The sequence below is a fragment of the Diadema antillarum genome, unplaced genomic scaffold (assembly GCF_040938485.1).
Source record: "Diadema antillarum isolate AM-2024a unplaced genomic scaffold, OU_Dant_1.0 seq00001497_RagTag, whole genome shotgun sequence".
Lineage (NCBI taxonomy): Eukaryota > Metazoa > Echinodermata > Echinoidea > Diadematoida > Diadematidae > Diadema > Diadema antillarum.
This window is the reverse complement of record NW_027272234.1, coordinates 1,052,356-1,078,879: the sequence shown is the minus strand read 5'-3', so window position 1 is coordinate 1,078,879 and position 26,524 is coordinate 1,052,356. Positions and strand designations below refer to the sequence as shown.

Here is a 26,524-nt window from a genome sequence, read left to right as displayed (position 1 = left end):
ATGTTGTTAATTTCGCGGTTACGAGGGTCTAACTGAACTTAGATATTTGTGCGTTATTTCGCGGTTCAAAGGCGATTCGCGATTTTTCGGAATTTCGGAATTTTCTGCGATGTAACATTACGACGAATGCAAAGCTCGATAATCCTGCAGCAAAGAACAAAGCAAAGGCACACGACATCGGGACCGCAACATGTTTGACGTATCACTGTCAGCTACTGAGCTAGGAAGCGCAGTGAGAGATGCGGGCTTTTATTACAAAATTAACAGTTTTAGCGATCTTATCACTTGTCAACAGCGTTCCATACAGCAAGAGAAGCTCGCCAGCTGCTGAGTGCATGTTGGTCATGGGATATCACCTTGGCGTAAAGTTTACGGGGAGTGAGGTAAACTTTACTGATGTGATAGACTAGAGTGTAGGGCCGGCCGTAAAGTCACAAGCCAAAGCAAGGAGGCTCAATTCCACAATTGCCTCTATTTGAGTCTAGGATTTAGAGGAGGCCTTTATCAAGTAGATCCCCTCCTAACTGCCACCGGCAGCCCCATTTGCACAGCGTAATGGGGCTGCGCACTGTAGCATTCACGATCATGACAAGCGAGTATCAGAGACTCCAACTCTCCTGTTTTCAACGGGAGATCTCCCGCCGAAAGCCCATTTTTGCAAAATCTCCCTTTCTCCCGTTTGAGATTTGATTTCTCCCGCCCTGACTCTGTGTCTCCCGGTGGAAAGGATTTCTTACTTATTGCTATCGTATGTTGAAAAAATAAGCCTTAGATAGCACCAGAGAACATCTAAGAACCCTAGGAACCTCGCGCTTTGCACACATCAACTTGGAGTCTCCCGTTTGCTAGGGGTTTCGGGCGGGAGAATCTCCAGATCAGCTATCAGAAGGTGCTTGGGGTTGGAGTCTCTGGAGTATCGCGGATAAATGTCAACTTAATGCACTTGTCAATGTAATGACTCACCCCACTACCCCTGGACATGGGTGCGTCATTTCCTCGTTTGGTCCGTCAAATTTGTGACCCAGGTGTTCGTCATTTTACCAGCTTTGTCCGTCAAATTTTTGACCAAGGGGTGCATCAAAATCCCATCATTGTCGGTCAAAATTTTGACCGAGGGGTGCGTCATGGTACGTCACTTGGCTATGGAAAATAACACGCATTATTTTAAACCCGAGGGGTGCGTCATGGTACGTCACTTGGCTATGGAAAACTGCATGCATTTTTGCACACTACCAGTACCGGATACACGTACCGCGAGTGAAATTACAGTGAGCGCTTTCCCGCGGCAAGTGAAAATCAAATTCGGGAAGCGTTTTGGAATAAGAGGGAAAAATGCTTGCCAGAATCTGGCAAGCACATAATTTAAAAAACAACGCTTTCTCCTTACATTTTCCCTCCAACAAACCCATGAAATCATGCATACTCAATCTCAAACCAGGGACTGTTCAGCGATGTAACAACTTAGTTCAACCTTTACTGTCGAACACTTAGTGCCTATTGCATATTGCGATGCAACACCAACACACATTGCTATCGAGGAAAGTTTGTTTACATTCCAATACAATGTGCGTCTAAATAATGTTCTGTGGTGACAAAGGCGAATTTGTGACAGTAAAAGAAGCGGCAGCAGAAGAAACTGCCTGCCGCATGCCATTTTCTGCTTGCGGGATAGCCCGACCAGACGCGCGACGCTGTTAGCTGTGCGAATCTCTACGTACAGCAACTAGGCTGTATGTAGAACAACTCGCGGGAATGCCGTGGCGTGGTGTGTACCTGCGCTGCAGCAGTAAGCATCCACCGCACTAGCAATGGCTGCGCACACACAGCGCATCTGCACACATGTGATTGTCATATGGATTGCATGCACAGAATACATACTACTGTACGGAATATCGTAGCAGCAGCGTGATATACGGTGAATGACGGTACGGTGCTTACAGGGCCATGGTAAGGGAAACTTGCCGAAACTTCTACAAATTATGTTTACGAACCAAAAGAAAATGAAATTGCTTGAATAAAACGTTTGCAAAAATCGTTTCAGTATTTACGGGGGTGCGTCAAATGTACTGAGGATGTCCGTCAAAAAAGTGACTGTGGTGTTCGTCACTTGCGTTTTGTCCGCCAAAAAAGTGACTGTGGTGTCCATCAAAAACCCTGTGTGGTCAGTCAAAAAATGACCATGACGCACCCATGTCCGGGGGTAGTGGGGTGCGTCATTACATTGAAAAGTGCATAAAATCGAACAATTCTTTCAATTTGAAGACTACAGTAAAGTTGAAGTATTGAGAACAGGCTTCGGGCAACGTTTAGTTCTGCAAATAGACTCTAGTCCCTTTCTGTTCGAATTGATGTCTTCTGTTAATGTGACTTGGTCGATAAGAACCTCGGAGAGCTACACTGAATTGACGGCCAGCGCATGCGCACACAAACATCTTAATCCGGTCATGGATTTCATGTGATGTGTGCGCATGCGCTGGCCGTCAATTCAGCGTATTTCTCCCAGCTTCGTCTCGACCGAGTCACATTAAGTCATCAATTCGACCAGAAAGGGACCATTGGCAGAATCAAATGTTACCCGAAGCCTGTTGTCAATACTTCAACTTTACTGGTAAGTCTTCAAATTGAAAGAATTCGATTTTAAGTTGATATTTATCCGCGAGGAAAGAGTTTTTTTTATGTCCCCCCACTTACCTATAGTAGGTAACTACCCACTAACCCCACTACCAACTAACCTTTATTTAGTTTGAATTATTAGCAAAAAAAACAAACAGTAATTTATTTATTTTGTGCAAATTACTTATTAGTGGGGGGATAATAATTAACTAAATAAAGGTTAGTGGGTGGGGGGGTTAGTGGGTAGGGGGGTTAGTGGGTAGTTAGGTAGTGGGGGGGGGGGGGGACATAAGAACTCTTTCCATCCGCGATATTCGCTTGTCATGATCGTGAATGCTAACTCATGAACTTGTTACAATACGAATGCGCAGCCCCATCATCATACGCTATGCGTATGGGGCTGCTGGTCGTAGTTAATCCCTAGCTCTATAACTAGCTAGAGCAGCTACCAGCTACCACAAAACGAGGCCGAGATGCTACATCATTATCTGTTTTACAGGTGGTGGTGGATAAAGCTAGTACAAATTAACACTAACAACGTTAAAGAGTGAGTGAGTTCACTCGTACTTGGTCGTGTTGCCGTTGCGTTGGTAAGCCAGGCATTACATTGTAAGACATGTCATATACACGTAGTAGCTATCCATTGACCTATTGTTACTTTTCAGCAAGTAAAGGCAAGCAAGATCGTCTAGCTAGATAGCTTCAGCTTTCAAACGTAGAAGATTTCACCACCTTTCCATGATATCTCACCTCATTATTGAAGGTCTTTACAGCTTCCATTTTGTCAGCAAAACGTAGTTGTCTGCTTCGAAAGAACTCTTACATTATGGTCTCATCTTGCCGATCGCCGTCATTTCCCAGCCAGTTCACCCACGCCTAGCGCCTGCCTGTAATGTATATGGCATGCATGCAAGCTGCGCTGAAGCATACGCATTGGAGACCTGTGTGCATGCTGTTGTAATGCTGGCGAAAGCTTGTCATGCACGCAGTGTGCTCGACGTATTCGGGAACGCGGTACATCCACCGGCACGTTGTACGCACGCGCTCTACGATCACGAGCAAACGCAACGCGGAGCTGCAACAGCAGAGGGCGGCAGTCCCTTCAACGCCGGAGAGCTGGGATCGGAGGACCTGTTGTATCAAAAAAAGAAAAAAAAAAGAAGAAAAAAAAAGAAGGTAGTCCAACTTTGGAGGGCGACTATATCATAATCGTCAGTTATGGAGAGCTCAATTTTAGTTGCATGAAAAGGGGAACTCTTCCTCTTTCCATTGATACCTAATTATGCTGACAAACGCCATGCATGACTGAGAACATGAACTTTTAAAGACAACAATGATAAATTGCACTTTTTCCAAGTTTGCGTGCTATTGTGAAGGAACACTGCATGTCGGCAAAATTTCAACCGTTGAAGTTTTGTGACATCTTTGCTTCAAATGGACTCTAGCTATAATCTGAAGTACCGAGTCCCCTTTTTAAAAGATATCATTTTCATGAAAGTACACACTCCATCACCTTTGTTTCGAATTATTCCCCGTCTTTTCTAAAAGAGGTGAGTCAAGTGGTATTTCGTCACGGTGCTATAGAAAATTGAAAATATAACTGGTGATTATATTGACTTTTTTTTTCTTCCGTGTTGTACTTTCCTTATTTTACATGTCCATAATCATATTAATGACATCATGGCGTAAATGTGTTGTCTTCTTTTCCAGCGATGGTCAGGCGCCGAAACTCACAAACAAACACAATATGCTCGAGTAATCCGATTTTGGGCTGAAGACCTGTTTGAGGTCATTAAAATTGATTGTCTGATTTACCCAAAACTTTCACTGACGTCTTTTACGTCCTGTTGTTGCTTTCACTCAATAACAGGGCCGACGGGATTTTTATTCATTTTTTTTTTGTTTTTGTTTTGTTTTGTTTTTTTTTGCTTGTTAGCTGCTGAAAGTGCCCCTTCTCCCCACTTTTGAAAACGTGGCGCCGGCCGTGTAATATCAATATTTTGGCGTTGGTTTCTTTAAAATAAGACAAAAAAAGAACAAAAGAATGCGATTAGATTGCTAAGCCCTTTCGAAGAAGGCACAAAATGCACAAAGTAGATACACACACACACACACACACACACACACACACACACACACACCCAAACCACAGTACAATTAGGCTATCCACATCGTATTCTGTATACTTGAGATATTTGCGATTGAAACTGCTAAACAAACGAGGAAAATTTGAAACATGCAAGCAATAAAACATCATTTTCAATAACATCTTCATAATTATGATGTCATTCCTTGTTATATCGCACGAGTGCAGTAATCATTAAAAGGGTTTTATTTTTCTCTGTCTGACATAGACTTGCTTTAAAAAATACACTGCGTTTTACTATTCATTCTAACTTCGACATTTGAAATATTGCATCAATTTATTAATTATCCTCAACATATAGTTTTATCCAAATCATGAAAATGCAATTTTTAACCTCAGAAGTTGCATGTGTGTGGCACAGGGGAGCCTTCAATTACACCACATGAGCTATAGGAAAGAGGAGAAAGATTTCAAAAAGAGTGAATATGAAGCAAAGTTGACGCAACACAAGTCGACTCATTAGTATCATTATAGGCTGCAAAATAAAGCCAGAATAAACAAGACCGCGTTCTGTACTCATTTACGAATCTATATCAGTTTTATCAAATGAAAGAAAGATATTATTCAGAATCCTTATCCGCCTGCAAAAAATTGTCCAGGATGCAGAAGAATTTTCTTCTGGCGGACAATGATGTTGACGAATTCCGTACAGTTGCGTCTTACCTGCTAGACGCGTGCTACTTACCTGCTACTTGCGTGTATTCCGTGTGACCTGCGTGAGAGCATCAAAACCGATCCGTTTTCATACGAGTGACATACGGGAACTGCGAAGTACCTGAGTGGGAGTTGCCTTCGTGGTGCTGCCGCTAAACGCCTGTAGCTACTGATGTTCTACGTGTAACTCTGCAGGCAAAACCCCGCGACTCACCCGGAACAAGTTTTGAGCATGCAGCTCAAGGCCTTGTCACACCATGTCTGAGAAAGCCTTACGGGTTGACTTGCCGGGGAAAAAAATGCTGCCCGGAGCTCGCCGCAATTGGCCCGCACCTAACAGTACCTAGCACGTATCTCGCCCGTAGGTGCCCGGAGGTGCGCACGCAAGTCCTATTTACCCGCAGCCAAATTTTGAGCATGACCAAAACTTTTTCCGGGTGAGTCGTGGGGATTGCCGGCAGAGGTCCACGCAGAACACCTGTGTAGGAGGCCCGTGGCTGCCGCACTGTTGAGTCACAGGCAATAGACCTGCTTGAATTAGGCCAATACGTAAGTTGCCCGTGGATCTACGCTTATGCTCCGAAGCGCGTGTCATCTGCGGGCATTCTACGAGCATAATACGGGTGTTTTACTGGCAAGGAACGGTGTCAAAACTGTTCTTTGTTGTTTGCATGTCGAACGCAAGGCTTGCCCGGAAAGGTGTGACAGGGTCTAAACTTGGCTGGGGGGGGGGGGGGGGGGGGGTAAATGGGATTTGCGTGCGCAAGTCCGGGCAACTACGAGAGATATAGGCTACGTGCTAGACACTGTCATGTGCGGGCCATCTGCGGGGACCTCCGGGTAGCAAAAATTGTTCTTCGCAAATCACACTCAAGACTTGCACGGAAAGTTGTGACAGGGCCTTAAAGGCCGTGTCTCACCTTTCCGGGAATTAATGCTTTCCCAGACACGGTGTGACGGGTGCTGTTCGTTATTCCGAAGGTTCGCTATTCCGAGGGTTCGTTATTCCGAAGGGTCGTTAATCCGAAATACGCAAATTCCCTATACCTAGAGGTTCGTTAATCCCAAAATTTGTGGCGTTATTCCGACGGTTCGTTATTCCAAGGATTGGTTGATCCGAAAATGAAATTCGGAACAATGAACCTTCGGAATAACGAATCTTAGGAATAAAGAGCCTTCGGAATAACGAACCTTCGGAATAACGAGCTGTAACCGGTGTGACAAGGCCTTCAGCATGCTCAAAACTGACAACTTTCATGAAAAGGTACCCAGGTGTCACAATATCCCGAAATTGAGGAAATTCCAGATCAAAGATGGACACATGAACACACATTTCGTGTGGGCATTCTAAGCCATCGTAATGACCGCCAGTAGAGTTTCTCAGGCTCCAGTGACCAGCAACCTCTGGCAAAATCATCGTGCCTGCCCGTTGTGTAACCATCGTGTTTCCTTCGTTCGAGTAAACTGCAAGGATTCACATCTTCGTATAGCCTTCGTTCGGGTTCGGGTGCCATCGTGTGTCCTTCTGTGCTGTGGACATCGTGCTTGATTCGGCAATTGATTTTCTTTTGACCATGCTCGGGGCCAAGTTCGTGCATGGAATTGCAAAGTCCATATTCGTATGACCAGCTTGTGTCATTATTATGACGTTATCCTAATAACGATAACCTCTTTGTAAAGAACATTAGTGTAGGCACTGTCCCGAAATTGAGCAAGGATGTACACACGTTCCAAGAAAAATTCAAATCGTACTACATACTAGTACACAAAGGTTCGATTTTTCTTAGGGATTTTACCTGAAGGACACGAAGGAAACACAATGGTTACCCTGCCGAAGACTTTGCCATCGATAACGAAGTTGCAGCTGAAGCCTGAAACACTACATCAGAAGTCATCCTATCCAGGCTTAAAGGGATCTTCTGAATATTGACTTGAATAACTTGTCTCTTGGAATATCGACGTCGTGTATCATTTCTCCATGCCTAAAACCTATGAATTAAGGAAGAAAACCATGCCCGGACCTACGCAACGCGGCGCCAGTGCAAGTTCCACCCAACGCCCTGATTTACCGGATGATGCCTCATCACACGCGGGAACCTCTGGCGGGGACCCCAAACCCACACTCGCTGATCTTCAGAAGTCATTGAACGCCTTCTCAAGTAAGGTTTGCGCTAAACTGGAAGATATTCACACAGATTTGGCGAGTATGAAGAAGCGAATGCTAGACCTAGAGTCAGCTGTCGCTGACAACTCGGCCCGGGTACTTGATCTGGAGAAAGGGAAATTGCCGGAAACAGAAGCTAAGTTAAAGGAGGAAATCGACGCTCTGAAGGAGAAGCTTACGCTGTCTGAAATATACCAGCGTAAAGGAAATCTCCTTTTCTACGGCCTTCATCAAGCCCCCAACGAGGATGTATATGCAGTTCTACGTGGTGCTTTTGTAACCCTTGGTCTGTCGCAAGAGGAGTCTGCGTCTATCGCACTTGTTAATGCCCATCGCCTTCCCCAGCGGAACGCAGCTACCAGTTCACCCCAGCCCATAATTGCAAAATTTGTGTACATGTATGAGCGAAATCGCGTTCTTGCTACCTACGAAGGAAGAACCACTCGTCGCGGAACACCCGACGATGGAGCTCAAACGCGAGGTCCAAGGATTTCTGTCCGCACCGATCTACCCCCCGCCCTGAAGGCCAAGCGAAGCGTACTTGCAGCCAAGGCGTACAAGATGAGGAAGGACGAGAACCTCTCCACAAAAATAACCCTTGTTGGAACTAAAGTGGTCTTGTTCAGCAAAGCGAAAAATACCACCGCCTGGCAAGCTTATAAGGAATAGCTGCACTTCATTCTGTTCTTCATTTCCATATCATATCAGATCAACGGTGTTTTTCGGCTTGTGACATGCCATCTGCTCCAGGTAACACTCTTCTATCTATATCTTTCAAAGTAATACTGACATTGATAATGAAACATGCTATAATATTACCAATACAATTTTGAAAATTGAAATGAATTGTCAAACTAGACAGTTTGAAGTAATATAGAACAAACATTGTTCACTAAATTTTGTCCTAAATAGTGTTTTTTTTTCTTTTCTTTTCCTTTTCTGGCACAAAGGACAATTTTGTAAGAACACGATGAAAATATAATGAGTTCTTACCTGTTAGACCGATTTTTACGAAGTGTATGCCACGGCTGACCATAAATAGGGCTATTTGTTACAAGTTTGTATGTTTTCAGCTAATTTTGCTCCAATGCATATATATAAAGGAAGCTCTGGTTTTCTTTTTTATTGTTCTCCTCATCTCCATCTTGGAATAAAAAAAAAGAAGAAAGCAGCATGGAAAAAATGTATTCATACTTACCTCTTATAGTGACAATGAATTGCAGATCAATGCTGCTTATACACAGTAGTGACCATTTCTTCTTGTACATTATTTCCTCACTGATTGAACAAGTAAAGCCTTCACTTTCCTATTTCATTTTCACAAGAAGACAATGAGGAGAGAGAGGAGGAGGATGAGGAGAAGGGTATAATGAAAGTAAAAGGTTGAAGAAATGAATATTGGTATTCTGTTGCTTTTTAAGGTTTTTTGTTGTCGTTTTCCCTAGTAGAAAATACGGTGATATGATAGAAAATTTGATTATTTGTTTTATTTTCTCCTCATTTCCATTTAGTAATGAAAAAGAAAGAAGAACAAAAAATATTTGTATATACTAACCTTTTATACTGATTGTGAATATTGTATATCAGTGCTGCCTATACACAGCAATGACTTTATACTTCTCCGTGTATATCCTTTCTTCATTGATTAGATAAGTTAAGCCTTCACAGACCCACTCTTAATTGCACCAAAAAAAAAAAAAAAAGCAATGAGGAGAAGGAGGAGATGAAGGTAAATTGGATTTAGCTTTTACCTTACCTGTTATACTTACAATTGTATTATGAAATAGGTCTATAGTGACAGTAAACTTAAAGCAGGTTATTTGCTGCGTGACATCATTTCACACCTTTTCTTCTTTGAATTATTTCCACTTTGTAATAAACAAGGAAGAGGAGAATGAAGAAAGAAAAATCCTTTTATTTGTTAAAATGACTGAAACCTGTGTTAAAGCTGACTTTAAAGTTTAATACATTTTGTTTTTGTATGTGTGTGAAAATTCTCCAAGCATAATACGCATAATATGAAGTTTTTTTTTCTTTTTCCCTTTTCATTTCCATTTTCTAGTCAAGACAAAGTAATACATACAGTACGCATTTATTCATAATATCTATTCCACAATGTATGTCCATGTTGACATCAAGTTCTTTATTTTTCGTGTGGAATGCTGATTCTCATGTATGACCTTCAGATCAAACCCAGTATTGAAAAAAAAAATAATCAGATGATAAGGAAGAAAGGGAATAGGAAAACGATCTACATAAACCCCATTTGTTTGTTTGTGTAATGGATAAAGTTGATCACAAATTAAGATATATATGTATTTGTTGTACGAGCCCCCCTTTTCCAGTACCAACCAGGTTTAAATACATGTTTGTATTTGTAATACATGTAGTTTCTCGGTAATCAGAATTATCATTTTATGTTTTGTTTTTGGTAACAGTTCCAGGGAAAGTTAACTCATATAATCATTTTTATATATAATTATACTTAACAAAGATAAAATGTTTGTTAGTATAATGTAATACGATAAGATTGATTTAAAGCTCTGCTACACGAAGCTGTCTCAGTAATTTGTCTTATGTTGTGTTTGTTACTTGTACACCGCCGGAAAATATGCATCCGTTTAACACTAAAGAAGTAATGATTGACAAAATTTGTTACATTTCTGGAATGTTGTTATTATGAACTTTGCGGTAGCTGGAGGGGGGGGGGGGGGGGGGAGGGACACGGATCACCTGTTTTGGGACACCGTCGCCCAGCAACCTTCGTTGCTGTACTACTTGGGCTTGTTTATAGGTGCTGTTTATACTCATGGATAGTTATGGCAATTTGTTGTATCATATCAGGTGATGTTGGCCCCTTGACTGCCGTTGGTCGTCTTAATGTATTAGTTATTTAAAATTCAAAGCCATAACATATTTAAAATAACTGGAGATTGGGAGGCGTTCTGTTGTCAGAACGTTATTTTTATGCAAGAGTGTAATGACGTAATAATTGTGCAAACATTTTTCCCAGGTGACAACACGCCTTTATTTTTTCATCTATTCTCGGCTTTGCTTTTGCCTTCTTATGCACACACACACACCTGTAGACACATGTATACCCACGAATGTTATAAGTTAATTGCATAGCCGTTTTGTTCAGTTCGTCAAGATTTGTTGTCTAGATTCTCTTTTCATTCCCCCTCTCACTCACTTTTTTCTTTCTCTCTCTCTCTCTCTCTCTCCCTCCCTCCCTCGCTCTTTTATCTAGGGTACTCACTCAGTGAGACAGATTGGGCTATCTATTATTTTATGTATTTACACATTGTGTACTCGTATTTTGGGCAATTTTGTTTGTACACTGTATTTGCATATCAGTTTGATGAAAATTTTAACAACAATGGAATTGCATTTTTGTGTGTATGTGTTTTTGCATTACTTTGATATAATTGTTCGTACTGATTATAAATCCCAATGGTATAAGAATTAGTTATTTTGGATAGGCGATCCGACTACCAAAAAAACCCACAACAATAACTGGTTCCTTATTTTGTCATTAAGTGGTCGAGAAGTTTAATATGCTCGTGGACGCTGCCTAGTACTTTGCCTACTCTGCCTAGTCTTTGTTTGTTAAATAAGTTCATGTTAGGTATTGTATACGAGCCCATGGCCTTGTGTACCATCCGCAACGATGTTGATTCTGTGTCATCTGTGTTCATGTTCGTTTCCTTGTTTTGTCTGTGTTTCATGTTTCTCTGTACGCATTTCGGTTTCCTTTCTTCTTTTAGGTCTGCATACCCCCACGTAGCTGCTGAGTTAGGACCAGGCGGGAGGCCAGTTATTAATTCCCGAATGTTTTATATTCTAACCCATGGCTGACACAATAAACTTTGCTTTTAATTCTTTGAATAATGATGAATTCTATAACACAGTAAGGCACTCTGAATCTGATCATGCAAATATGATCTCCAGTTTATATGAAGATTACATATCCGATAAATACAATACCTCAGCACAAGAATTTGAATATAGATTTGACTCAAATGATCCAGTCCAGAGTCCATCGTGTGTTTATTTGACCGAAAATCAGTATAAAAATCGGATCACGAATACAGTTGATGAAACATTTTTGTTAGCTCACTTTAACATACGCAGTATCAATAAAAATTTTGATAAGTTGCGCTTACTCTTAGAAAACCCAGATCATAAATCTTGCTCCATCATAGGGCTAACAGAAACATGGTTGAACTCTAATATCAGTCATTTATTTTCTTTACCCGGATTCGAATTTGTATTTAGAAATAGAAATGAGAGAGTTGGTGGAGGAGTTGGTTTGTACATCTCGAAAAAATTTAAATATATTATACATGAGGAGATTAGTGTTATGAGCGATGTTCTCGAATCCCTTTTTATTGAATTGATAAATCCACATGGAAAAAACATTATGATTGGTGTAATTTACAGGCCCCCTCGGTCAAATTTGAATGATTTTTTGACAGTTTTGCAGGATTTAGTACAAAATCCCATGATATCTATTAAAGATACATTTCTGATGGGCGATTTTAATATCGATCTCATGAAATGTAACTCCCGAAACAGTTCAAAAGAATTTATAGAAACATTAATGTCTGCTTCGTTTTTACCATTAATTTCCAAGCCTACCCGTGTCACCAGCCAATCGGCTACCCTCATAGACAACATTTTTTGTAATGTTCTTCCACTTCCTGAGTCTGGTATCGTCCTCTCAGACATCACTGACCATTTTCCTATATTTGCTCAGGTTCCAATTAAACTGAATAAACAAAATAATTATTATAAGCGTCGTAAGATTACTGCAGATAATCTTACAAGTCTCCAAAACAGTTTAAAAGAACTCGATTGGTCTTCTGTATACAACACTACCGATGTCAATTTGTCTTATGATTATTTCATATCTACTCTTACCTCCGAAATCGATAACCATATTCCCCTGCGTAACATAAAAAATAGATATAAGCAAATTCCAAGACTCCCGTGGATAACCCAGTCTATATTACGATCTATAAATAGGAAAAATAATTTGTTTTATAAATATAGATGTAATCCCACTGAAAAAAATAAGAAAAAATATGTTTCATACAAAAACACACTCACCAAATTATTGCGTACGCAGAAGAAACTTTTTTATGTTAATCAGATAAGCAAATATAAAAATGACATTAAAAACACATGGAAAACATTAAAGAATGCTATGAATACACCTAACAATTCATCTAATATTTCTGAAGTTCGGTGGGGCAATGCCTCCAGCAACACTCCCGCTGGCATGGCTGAAATTTTTAATGACTTCTTTTCTTCAATTGGAAAAAATCTTTCTCAAAATATTCCTCTTTCTAGTAAATCTTTTAGTGATTTTTTAGATACACCTAACTCTAAAACTATATTTTTTGACCCAACATATAAAGAAGAAATAATAAAGATTGTTGCCAATTTGAAAGAAGGTAAAAGTCCTGGCCATGACGGAATTGACAACCATTTGATAAAAAACATAATTCCTCAAATAGTGGATCCCTTAGTACATATTATCAACTCATCGCTTGCAACTGGCCATGTGCCAAATAGCATGAAAATTGCGAAAGTAATTCCTATTTATAAGAAAGGGGAGAAGGATGATGTCAATAACTATAGACCCATATCTTTATTATCTTCTATTTCTAAGATTCTTGAAAGAATAGTCTACATCAGGACAGTACGTTTTCTTAAAACCTGCGACATATTTTCAAACTTTCAATTTGGATTCAGGGAAAATCACAGCACAACACACGCACTACTTGCCCTCATCGACAAAGTCACACACGCACTCGACACACTTTCACACACAATAGGTATCTTCTTGGACTTCTCCAAGGCCTTTGACACGATTAACCACGGAATACTTCTCGCCAAACTGTCTCATTATGGAATACGTGGAAAGGCCTTGGAGTGGTTCACGAGTTACCTATCAGAAAGATCCCAATTTGTACATGTCAACGGCTTTGACTCTCAAAGTAAAACAATTGCATGTGGTGTTCCACAAGGGAGTTTATTAGGCCCATTGTTATTCATTATTTATATTAATGATTTTCATAGATCCTCGGAGAAACTATCATTCATATTATTCGCGGATGACTCTAATCTTTTTTTTTCCCACCCTGACCCAAATATCTTAATAAGAACAGTCAATGAAGAATTGATAAAGGTTATACAATGGATATACGCAAACAAATTGTCATTAAATATTCAAAAAACAAAAGTTATGCTTTTTAGTAATTCTTTAGATAGCCTCCCAGGCAATATAACATTTGATACTACTCCCTTAGAAGAAGTTTCTTCTTTTAAATTTCTTGGTGTTTGCGTTGATAACAAGCTTTCATGGAGGAATCATATTGATAACATATGTAAAATTATTTCACGTAACATTGGCGTAATGAATAGATTGAAATATTATCTTCCTTCATCTGCATTATTAACTCTTTATTCTAGTTTGATACTCCCTTATTTAAACTACGGGATTCTTGCTTGGGGTAATACATATCAGATGTTACTTGATAAACTTCTTTTATTGCAAAAGAAAGCGCTTAGAATTGTTTTTAATTTACATACCCGAGAACATACAGATGCTTTGTTTTCTGACCATAAAATATTAAAAGTAAATGATTTGTATGTGTTTCAACTTGGTCAGTTTATGTTTAATTACAATAGTACCTTTTTACCTAAAATATTCCACGATTTATTTCATCGAAACAGTCATGTTCATAACTATCCCACGCGACGATCCGACGAATTCCATCTTCCGTTAATGAGAACCGCACATGCCCAAAATACATTTCTTTATACCGGACCCAGACTTTGGAATAATTTAGATAATAGTTTAAAAGATTCCCCCAAATTTGTCACATTTAAATATAAACTCAGAAAACATTTACTTTCTACTTATAATCTTAGATAATTTAAATTGCTATAATTTATGTTTGAGCTTTCACCTGTCCTGATGTCGCAGCACTTGGCGTGTTCTGTGTGCAGACCTCTCTTCTTTCTTCTCTCCTTTTCCTTTCCCGTCTATTGTTCTTCGTAGACTTGTATATTGTTACCGTCTTCTCTCCTCTCGGTACTGTCTCGCGTCCAACAGTGTATATGCGTGTGGGTAATTGAATGTGTGTACGAATGTATTGTCCTTGTCATATTTCCCCGGTACACGTGGTTCAATGAACAGTGTCCGGGCACTATAGCATTGGTATTCTATATTTTTTTCCCGACCTGTGTATCTCAAAATAACTACATGTATATTGTTATAGAATAGTATATCATTCACTCATTATTTATCTAGCGATCCACGTCCGACAAGCTTTGCTTTTTAGTGGATCACTATTTTCCATGCTCGAATTTATTTTCCGCTCGCCCACGTAGTATTTGTACAGTGTTCCTCTTTATTATTGTACATATATGTTGTTCTATAATTTGTTTCGTATATTACATGAATCTTTTGCAAGCGTTTGAACAATATCATTTAATGACATGTATACATTGTACTATGTTTTTGATTTTCGTTGATTGGAAATAAACTATGATTGAATTGATTGAATTGAATTGACCGAATAGTTGTGGTTGAGACCTAATTTCAGGTTTCTAACTTTTTTTGGTGAGATAATGAGAAACCTCTTATGAAATATGAAAGAGCATGTAATTCTTTGAGGAATTCAACGTTTATTTGATGAAAATTGGTTTTGAAATGGCTGAGATATCAAAAACAGAGCGATTCTAGTAAGTGTGGGACCCACACTTTATGACGATCGCTTTGTTTTACTTTGTTTTTGGATGTTTCAGTCATTCCAAACCAAATTTTCATCAAATAAACTTTGAATTCCTCTTAAAATGGTATGCTCTGTACTATTTCATAAGTGTTTTCTTGGAATCTCGCAAAAAGTTGAAAGCCCTATTCTCATCTCCACCAATACTGTTCCTTCCCTTTAACCTCGCAAGACCAGATGTTACGATCAGAGCCGAATTTGAATATTTTCTTTATTGTGTATCCATCTCTGCTCAATTTCGGGACAATGTGACACCTGTATCAGAAATCCCAGACAAGATAGGCTTTGCTTTTTCTGCGTCTTTCCGATACTTGATTACGTCATGCAGGATGATTTGGCAGAGAAAGAGTCTGCCTTTATGATTTCTTCGGGGGTTACATGAATTATTTTTAACTCAAACGCGAAATTATTGTTTTATGTTGATGCTGTTTCACATGTTAGATTTATCGCACCATCGCGTCGGTATATATATTTTTCAGGAATCTGGGGAAATTACCCCCTGGACAGTAGACCTTGGACCCTTCTCCTGGCCCTAATCCTAATCCTGAACCTAATCTTAACCCTACCCCAAACTCCTAACCTTACACCTAACCCTAACTCTAATCTTTACTCTTACCTTACCACTAACCAGTATATAGCCCGGGGGTAACTGGCCTCTAGGGGTAATTGCCCGGATACGCTTTTTCAGAACTTATTTTCAAGGTTCTTTGATGTTGACAATTAATGCATGTCAATCACAAACCACTCGATGTGGCATTTGATACGGTGAAATTGGCGACTGTAAACAGAATCTTCTACCAGCAGAAAGTGTGCTCGTTCATTATAGGTCAAAGATCAGGTTAACTTGTAGACGTTCTGTCTCTAGTCTTGATTTCCTATATTCTTGAGAAAATAACGGATAATGGCAAATTAAAACCCACCCGCCTTTAAACAGCAATTCATCCTCTCTGCACACCATGTTCATATTCAGGTTGATATCAATCAACGGAGTAAATCTGTGCAACGGATCTAATAGTTTTCCATTCAGGTTAGGTCTACAGAGTTTCGCATGTTTTTTTCAAAGTGTCAGAAGTAACATACAGACGTTCATACCTTTAACAAAGCTAACATTAATCTGCGTACATGATAATTCTCTAATGAATACATCATCAATATTTTGTTACTGTCGACATGGGGTTAAAAGTTAAGGTGTGTCATTCACAAGAAATTATTATCTTCTAATAAAGCAGCGGTGACTTTTAGGGGTAAAAGGAAATAATTGCTAATTCACCAACGAAAAACATGGATCTCATTACATTTCATTATCATTTCGTTAATTTCATCGCAATGTCATCATTGCGTCCTACTTTGTGCATGTATTGTGGTTGCGACCTACATTGCTTTCAGTGACATATAGCCACTGGCGTTGCCGGGGGGAGGGGGGGGGGGGGGCGATGGGGGCGGCCGCCCCCCCCCCCCCCAAGATTTGAACCGGGGATTTGGGAGGCGGAAAAAAAATGCGTGTATACTGTATGCATGCACATGAAGCGGGTCTCCTTTGCAACCTTTCATCAATAAGATATTTTTTTGAATATTTCACTCAAAGTGTGCACCAGATTGTTGAATTTCAATTTAAAATATGCAAAATCTCCCCCTCTGTGCCTCTTTCCCTAGCTTAGTACACTTTTTAGATTTACAAAAAAAAAATATGAATAATTCTGAGTGCACAAGACTTATCACTTATATTCCGAAAACTGAAGGTTCCCTCATGTAAGGGGAATTTCCCCTTTTAATCGACCCTTTCCTCCCTCAGTCCCCCTCCCCATCAGTTTTTTTTTTGTGTGTGTGTGTGTGTGTGTGTGATTTCGCAAATGTTGATTCCATCAAATATGCGTATACGAGATATCTCAATTTCAACCTTAAAAAGGCAAAAGCTCCATCGGAAGGGAAGGGTGGAGATAACACTCGCCCACGCCTTCTCCCTGCTCGCCCGCCCCTCCCCCCCCCCCCTTCCGCCATACATAGAAGTAGACTGTGGCTTTACCCAGATCGCTTTATTTCAATTCTAATAACGGGGGAATCCCCCTTCCCCTAAGCTCTACCTCACTAGACTTTATACATACACACAGATGGTGCACATTCGGAATAAGAGCTAAATTCCGTGATTTTAACACTTCGATGAAAAAGTATTGCACCAAAAATTTGCACCAGATCGCTGAATTTCAGGTCTGAAAACGCAAAATCACCTTCGTGTGGGAGGGGATATGCCCCTATCTACACCCTCGTGTGCATGCTTTTTCTGTTTGATTGCTGAACAGACAACGTTCATGATATTCAGTGTAAGAATAAATACAAGAAGATTATTCAAATGATACCATTTTATAGGCAAATTGTTCAATAATAATCTACACTAAAATATACTCCAACCTTAAACAAGTGGAACTGTTTCAACTCGTTAAAACACACAAAACATGCATTAAATTGCACCATTTGCAACATCAAAATGCAAAAAGTTCTCACCGTGGGAGGGGGGACAGCCCCCTCCCACCGTGGGAGGGGGGACCGTGGGAGGGGGGAGGGGGGACACCCCCTCCCACACTCTCCCCTCCCCCTTCGCTCGCTCCGCTCCGCTCGCTCGGGTTCAGTCGCGTTCATGATATTCAGTGAAAAGAATTAATACAAGAAGTGTATTTAAATTATACCATTTTATAGGCAGATTGTTCAATAATAATCTACACTAAAATATACTGCTACCTTAAACAAGTGGGACTGTTTCACGTCGACAAAACACGCAAAAACATGCATCAAATTGCACCATTTGCAACATCAAAATGCAAAAAGTTCTTACCGTGGGAGGGGGGACACCCCCCTCCCACACCCTCCCCTCTCCCCTCGCTCGCTCCGCTCGCTCGGGTTCAGTGGCGTTCATGATATTCAGTGAAAAGAATCAATACAAGAAGTGTATTTAAATTATACCATTTTATAGGCAAATTGTTCAATAATAATCTACATCAAAATAAACTGCTACCTTAAACAAGTGGGACTGTTTCACGTCGATGAAACGCGCAAAAACATGCATCAAATTGCACCATCTGCAACATCAAAATGCAAAAAGTTCTCACCGTGGGAGGGGGGACACCCCTCTCCCACACCCCCCCCCCCCTCGCTCGCTCCGCTCGCTCGGGCTCGGTCGCTTCGCTCCCTCGCAGACTAACCGCCCCCCCCCCCCCACCCAAGATGAAATCCTGGCTACGCCGTTGCATATAGCATAAGAAACTTTTAAACTTTATTCTATACTTGTTGATCATATTTTGGAATAGCACTTTAAATGAAAAAACAAAAGCATGTTACGCGCAGCAGCGGCCTTGACTGTCTTCGTGTTAATTGGTATGGCCATTGCTTTTTCTGGGTATACAACACCCTTATTCCAGTCATTGATACTCCTTATAAGTGGAAAACAAACAACTGAACGAATATACATTTACACTTGAACTTTTCCTGGGTTTTTGTCCAGGATGTTATTGAATGTTCGTGCACAGTGCTCTTGCTGTCAGAGAGTCATGCCAGTTGTATATATTCAAAGCGATGTGTTCCGGCCAAGTATAGTCAGTGTCATACATCGCTTGGTGATGACCGGTGACGAGTCAAGGCATCTCTTCGATCGTAACAAACGAGGTTTGCAAGGTTTGACGAAGCGTTGCTGTTGGGTAGTTTTCTGTTGAACCAGCAACTGATTATTATCCATGTACACTGATTTGTCAGGTAGAGAGATCGGCAACACATAAGGCTTTCATTGCTTTAATAGCAATGTATGAAGAAACATGTGATGGGCAGTTGATACCTTTGGGTAAAAAACAACAACCCAGACTCATCCACTTGCACTTCTGTATAAGAAGACAAAGCCGATCAAAGTTTTATATCTATCCAAGTTTTCCACTGTAGATTTTACTACTTTACACTTTATTTCATTTCTAATATTTTTGATTTATTTTGGAGTTCATTATACATCGGCCCGTTGTCTAATCTTCTAAACAGAATTCTACTTGATCAACTACTTTCAACAAGTTGACTATCATTCGAATGCACATAAGCATTTAAGTGTTTTCTTTTTCCTCCCTCTTCGTTTTATGAAAGTCACAAAGATGCCAGGCCGCCTCGTTTTCATCTCTATTCTGGTGTGCCTGTCACAGCACACTCGTCCCACAGGGGCGTTGCCCAGGCCGAGCGCACTGAACTTCATCGGCGTTGGCTACAACATCTTAGATGGGAATCCTGAAGGCGCCGACCTAGCCTCTGGTGGGGTGGACCCCGGTATCAACGTTGGTCGCAGAGTGTTTGGACTCACCTGGAATAGTAGGGCCATCTCAACGGACGGGCGATATTCCATTCCAGACCAGTGCATATTTGTGCCCCGCAGCAGCGCCGTCACCACATCAACAAGAAGGACCTTCTACGGTACGGCCAGCTACGCTTCGAAGTTGTCAGCGCAGGTCGATGTTGCAGGTTAGTGCTCTACATTTATGATTTCAATATTCGCTGTGTCTGTTGAAAAACATGAGTGACCTTTTTTGCTGTTGTATAAACCAGTCTTTTCCACTTACTAGTATCTATCTTTTGATTTTATGGGGGGGGGGGCAATTGCAGAATATACTGTCAACTTGTGATGTTGCAAGCAGCAGCGTGTAAACTGTAAAGGGAAAAAGGAGGTAGATGAGCCAAGTAAAAAATACATGCTCTGTTTTTTTTTTTGGTATATCAGAGCCTCGTACAGTTCCTGAGGTATAATCGTTATTTAATTTTGATTTCATTTCTGCATTAAAAAAACCCACAACAACAACAAAGGAAAAAAATGCACCACCGACAGGCTCCTCAACGTGCCTTACGACATGATTGAAAGCAGATTAACAAAGATAATCCTTCATGAACTCAAAATACAATAATTCTTGAATTAGCTTCCATCATGAATTAGCACATTTTGGGAGGCTCTTTATGTGTTTATAATGTCGTAACCTTATAAAACGAAAAAAGAATAGCAACAATAGTTGTCAATCTGCATTAATTGACATTAAAATGAATTCACCTCTGCCAAGATTATGTTTATGCCTCGTTTAGTTTGTTTGTCTGTTTGTCAGTCTCTCTGTGTGTCTGTTTTCAAAATAATTAAAACAACTTATGAACGGATTTGGATGAAATTCTCACGAAAAGTCGATAATGACACAAGGAGCAGATGATTGATACTGATCCAAATTACCGTCTGGATTCAAGAGTTCTGTTGAATTCTTTGAAGGATTCCTTGTCACTGGAAAATAAGGCCATTTTACAGCATAAAATGTATATCCAACTCATAAATGTAAAAGGGGAGATTATTGTACTTAACTCATTTTGTACACTATGTTAAGATGATGGCCGTTGGTTATGCTTTTTTTTTTAAATACAGCTGTAATGTAGGACTGTAATAAGAATATAGAAATCACAATATCATACCGAAAGTTGGAAATGAACTGCTTGGTGGGCTCTAGCCGAGTGCTTTGCTAGTCTCAAATGCTTCCAGAGGTACAGTAACTGGTTACCTACGAGATATAACAACCTCTCGTTGACTTTCGTATATTATTTAAATTATTCCATTAGCAAAGGTTTAACAGAGAAGGGGAAATTCAGTCCACTGTGAATGTATAATCAAGCAGTAACCATTTTGTTTGATACTTCTCTCTTACTCTCCAGGATCATACAGTGGCCTGTTCGCCAGAGTAGAATTTGCTGCAAGCACCCGTAAGTTGAAATCTTTCCTTGTTATTATTATGGAATGCAGGCTTGGAGTGTCGTAGCGTATAGGGGATAATGAACAATAAAAGTGCTATTGATGTAGATAGAAATAGATATAGAGATAATCATGTTTGATACACTCTTAAAAAGAAAAGGGTAAATCAGTGAGAGAAAGAAAGAAAGGCACAAAGAGAGAGAGAGAGAGAGAAAGAGAAAAAACACTGTACTATTACTACTACTACTATAGAAAGGTGTCTGTACTGGTGAATGAGTTGTGTCGTAGTACAGTTTGTGTAATTAATAGGGAGAGTATAGTATACAAATATACTTGGCCTTGAGAGTTTCTTGTTAAAACTATGGGCAGAGGTGACTCCAAACTAGTACTATTCACTGAGGGGCGCAGCCCCGAAGTGAATAGTACTAGTTTGGAGTCACCGTGGCCCATAGTTTTAACAAGAAACTCGAAACTAGGCAAAGTATATTTGTTTTATATTTTGGATCCCAAATTTGAATAAAAAGTGAAAATCATTATAGGCTTAGCCTAACCCCGGAGCGCTCCGTGTACACAATTACACTGCAACACTGCGTGTTGGGGTTGGTCGCAGTTAGGCTTAGCCGCACTGCGGCGGCAGCGCAGCGCCTGCAATACGCAACAGTGCGAGAGATCGGAAATTGAAAAACGTAGCAGCCGTGGCACCGCCAGAGTTGCCCGTCGCATGTATGCAAGCGCTCGTATGGCCGCTGCAAACCTGAACACTAGAATTCGGGACCGGGTTGACGTGGACGGACCACGTACACTTGATTGTAAAGAAGGGTGATTGTGACATCATTTTGCAAATAGTATATACTATTTGCAAAATGTCGTCATAAAAGTGACGTCATTTTGCAAATAGTACTTCATGGAGTGTCAAACACACCAACACTCTAAAATAGTTCAAAATACCTATAATCACGCGAAGCTCTTTTAACCAATCAATGGAAGACAAATTTTTGATCCAAAATATAATATATACTATAGTCTGGGTCCAGAGGCCTTGTTTTGGCGGCAGCTCATTTTTGTTGTTGTTGATGGATCAGCCATCATAGATGGCCTATATCTCAAAACCACCGAGTATGAAAGAGTTGAATCATTCAGATTTTCAGTCAGCATCTTCGAAATAGGATCAAACAACTCAAAAACATTGGACCAACGGGAAAAAAAGTTTGAGCATGCAGAAAAAGGTAATTTATGATATCAAACAGGTATGTTGGTTTGTTTTTTGGTTCACCGAGATAAGCATCTGTGATGCAATTATTATTCATGACCTAATTATCATGAAGCTGAATATTTCAAACTATATGCCCGCCAACATCCAGAGGATAGTGAATGTGAGTGTGTATATTTGTCCGGCGCAATAAAGAAATAATTTCGAAAATGAGAAAAATGGTACAGGTTCCGTGCTCAATCAAAAGACATTATGCGTCGCGAAATGAAGTATGGGTCGGCAGTATGTAAACGAGCTCAACCGCGTAGTTTAAGCTCGGTTTTAACAGAGCCTTTCAAACCAAATTTACAACGACAATTAGCCGTCCGGGCATTTTTTTTTTTCCTACTTCTTCTTCTTTACCCTGTCTGTTAAATTGGTCCCCGCAAAATGTTGCTTGGACTTTGTCGCGGTGACTTTTGCCAAATTCTATCCTAGGCAGCTCGGGTAATTATCACCGCATTACCGCGACTTCACCCCGGCAACCCTTCTGTAAGACCCCGTTTACAGTGCGGGGCTGGGCCGAGCCGCGGCCGAGCCCAGCCTCAATTGCGGGGCCGAGCCTCGCAATTTTGTCCGTTTACACTGCCGGGCTGCGCTCGGCCGCGCTTTTAATTCAAACCTTTCAATATTTTGTCGTAGTGGCGCTCTGCTTGCAAACGAACGCACTTTGCTATAGGCTGGTTTTCAGACCCTTTGCCAACTGGATTCCGTGGCGACGAAGTCGCCGTTCGGGCAAAGGCCTTTGCCGAAGGAAAAATCCTTTGCAGGACAAAACCACCTTAAACTATACTAGTCGAAAACTCAACGTCGAAAACTAGTATAGTTTAGACCGCCTAAAGAGCGAGGCCAAATGCGAGGCCAATTTTGGCCCCGCATTTGGCCTTTTGCGCGTTTACACTGAAGTTTGCGTTTACACTGAGACCTCGTTTACAGTGCGAGGCTCGGCCGTGGCTCGGCCGCGGCCGAGCCCGCCTTCATTTCAGTGTAAACGCGCAAAAGGCCAAATGCGGGGCCAAAATTGGCCGCGCATTTGGCCACGCTCTGGAGGTGGTTTCGGCCACGGCCGAGCCGCGGCCGAGCCCGGCCTTTTTTCAGTGTAAACGCAAACTGGGCCAAATGCGCGGCCAATTTTAGTCTGGCTTCTAAACCCTCTGCCCGTACTATTTCGCCATTCAGGATATTAACCCCCTCAACGTCGAAAACTAGTATAGTTTAGACCGCCTAAAGAGCGAGGCCAAATGCGAGGCCAATTTTGGCCCCGCATTTGGCCTTTTGCGCGTTTACACTGAAGTTGGGCTGGGCCGAGCCTCGCACTGTAAACGGGGTCTTAAAACGCTCTCGACAAGCACTCAACACGCACGCGCAATAGTTCAAACGGAATCAGCCTAAATATCGTTCCTGATCGCGTACATGGATTGTATAATCACACCCCCTTCGCGCATGAATGGTTAGATTGTAATGGAAATCTACCCCGGAAGAAGGTCTCCGGTGTGTATCTGTTTAAAATTGTACCCCTCGCTCTTTTCTGCGGTTTTATTGCCGCTGAGACGAGGAATTTTGTATAGGCCTACTTGTATGGGCCTACCCCGCTTACAGTGCAAGGCTGGGCCGAGCCCAGGCGGAGCTCGGCCTCAATAAATTGTGGTACCCTGGCCCCGCAATTCTGTGCGTTTATAGTGACTGGCTCGGCTCCGGCTAAATTCAAACCTTTCAATTTTTATTTGTCGAAGTTGCGCTCTGCTTGTAAACAAACGATTATCTCGGAGCGCGCCGGGATCACAATGCAGACTTAGGCTCTGGCGCATGCTATTTGCAATGAACAATATAATAAATAGTTCGATGTATATAGTTAGTTCGATTTATATTGTTACGAGTGTAGCCATACGCGTGAGTCATTTTTGCATCATTACATCCCTGAATAAAGGTCTAAACAAGACCGAAAGCTCGGCAATAAACACACACGTTGATTACTTCCTACGTCCACGCAAGGAGGTTCTAGAGAATGGAGTCACAACCGTCTTACTTCCTTTGCTAGATGTTCGAAGCCGCCGCTCAAAAAAAAAAAAAATAAAAATAAAAAATAAGCATGTGCCAAACAGGGACCTGCCGCGCAGATAGGAAGACAATTGACTCGTGTCTCGTGTCTCATTAGGCGTGTCTTCATCAGCCCGAAGTTTCAAAATAGCGCGCTATCTTGCGGTTACCAAACTAGTCCGATGTCAAAATAGCGCGCTATCTGTGTAGTGAAGACGCAGATAGCGCGCTATTTGATCGGGAAAATTTCCCCCAAAATCTTGGTCTAGTTCGTCAACTAGAGCGCTAATTCGTGAAATAGCGCGCTATCTTGGGTGCGTCTCCATCAGCCCGAAATTTTCTCGATCCCTCCACGCTTCTGGGGCCCGTTGCATAAAAGTTACTTTTATGGTAACTTTGCCATCCGATGGTAACTTCCATGGAATTCTCGATTGTGATTGGCTGTCGAGTATCGTTGCCATGGTAGTTGCCATTAGATGGAAAAGTTACCATAATTGTAACTTTTATGCAACGGGCCCCTGGTTAGCCAGCTGGCAATGGAAAGCGCATATACAAGCAGCTAGTGATTGTGTGTAGTACATTACATGCACGGTGTATTCAAGGATCACATGTGTGTACTATAGGCCTACTGTTGTTGTCATCTGAACCAGGGAGGTGATTTCTCTCACCTCCCTATTAAAACAGAGCCGTGCATGCTGGCTGTTCTTTTGTAAACTTCTTCTTCTGGTCCACTCTACCTTAGCTGAAGATTCTTGCAGATTGTGTGCATTTTGGATTTGTTTAAACATTTCAATTCGTTAATTTCATACACGTGTATAAGATGCCTCACTGGACAGAAGAAAGAGCAGCGTTATTAATATCCCTTTGGAGAGAATTTGCTGTACTGCTCACCTCCCTGGTTGTAGAATCGTACATACGGTGATATGGGAGATTTTGAGCGGGGAAATCCACTTTCGAACCGCGAGCCAGGCAGAGTAATATTGCAAAGTGCGCATGCGTCAATTTTCGGACTAATTTCCCGAAGCAGGCTGTTCGAGCTGATGAAGACGCACATTCGCTGTATCGGGCTATTTTCTAAGACCGCAAAATGTCCCGCTAGTTTGAACTTCGGGCTGATGAAGACACGCCTATTAGGCGTTTTCACATCAGCCCGATGTTTCGAAATAGCGCGCTATTTTCTGACTTGGGAAATTAAAAGATATCTCGAGCTTGGATTTTTTTCGGGCTAATGTGAAAACACCTATTGCATAATCACTAGCCACTTTCAAAGGAAGATATTTCTTTGTGATGGTGATTACTTTTCGCTATCCCTTCTTATAAAAGGTAGGTATATAGTACAGACATGAGGATGCGCGAATAGAAATTGAGCAAAAAATGCTGAAATAAAGATGAAAAATACTCCACTGGTCATACCCGGTCACTAATCTGATATAATTATCTATCAATAAAGAATTATACTTGAAGATTATTCCATATTAGTTTCATTTGTGGAAATTTATGCCCCAGTCACATAGACATCCCGGATCACCCCGGACCACCCCGGATCTGATCCGGGGAGAGATCCGTGTTGACGCCGGGAGGCCAACACGGCAACTTTTGGAGGTCAAAAACATCCGGCGTCATCCGGGGATTGCCGTGTTGGCAGAGCAATCCGGGGTGGTCCGTGTGGCTGCCGTGTAGCTGCCGTGTTGATCCGTGTAGATGCCGTGTTTGTCCGTGTAGACGCCGCGCTCTTCCGGCCTTATCCGTGTAGCTGCCGTGTTGATACCGTGTGTACAGTCATACCAAAATCCCGGATCTCCCCGGACGTCCCCGGATCTCCCCGGATGACCGTGTAGATCCTTGAGCATCCGTGTTTATATGTGACTGGGGCATAAGTGGAAAAGTGATAAACCAGCTTTCCAGAATGGTACAGTTTTAAACATTTTCACATGATACAGCTCTGATTTACACTTTTGCGCAAATTTCTGGACGGAATTGTCTTTTGTTTTACATGCGTTATCATAAAGTCAAATTTCATTTCATTTAACAAATAAATAAGCAAAATATGGCCAACATTATATAACGTTCAAAATCAATCTTCAAATTGCTCAGCAAGACGGCGGCGTCGAACATCGAT

At 41.2% G+C, this 26,524-nt stretch overlaps 3 protein-coding genes across 3 annotated transcripts in view; 2 read left to right on the top strand and 1 right to left on the bottom strand.

The window, feature by feature from the left end:
* LOC139710097 (uncharacterized) overlaps positions 1 to 3,501 on the bottom strand; it is a 31,138-nt gene extending 27,637 nt beyond the window's left edge. Inside the window, exon 1 of the mRNA XM_071622037.1 lies at positions 3,364 to 3,501. Coding sequence (XP_071478138.1) covers positions 3,364 to 3,393 — 30 coding nt within the window. The 5' untranslated portion in view covers positions 3,394 to 3,501. The remainder of the gene's footprint in view (positions 1 to 3,363) is intronic.
* Positions 3,502 to 7,391: 3,890 nt separating this feature from the next.
* LOC139710102 (uncharacterized) lies at positions 7,392 to 8,923 on the top strand. Its single transcript, XM_071622041.1, has one exon. It carries the CDS (start codon positions 7,392 to 7,394, stop codon positions 8,244 to 8,246), a length of 855 nt encoding a protein of 284 aa, XP_071478142.1. The 3' UTR covers positions 8,247 to 8,923.
* A 10,580-nt stretch (positions 8,924 to 19,503) lies between these two features.
* Positions 19,504 to 26,524, top strand: part of LOC139710090 (uncharacterized) — a 39,307-nt gene continuing 32,286 nt past the window's right edge. The window contains exons 1-2 of the mRNA XM_071622034.1: positions 19,504 to 19,864; positions 21,083 to 21,130. Coding sequence (XP_071478135.1) covers positions 19,504 to 19,864; positions 21,083 to 21,130 — 409 coding nt within the window. The remainder of the gene's footprint in view (positions 19,865 to 21,082; positions 21,131 to 26,524) is intronic.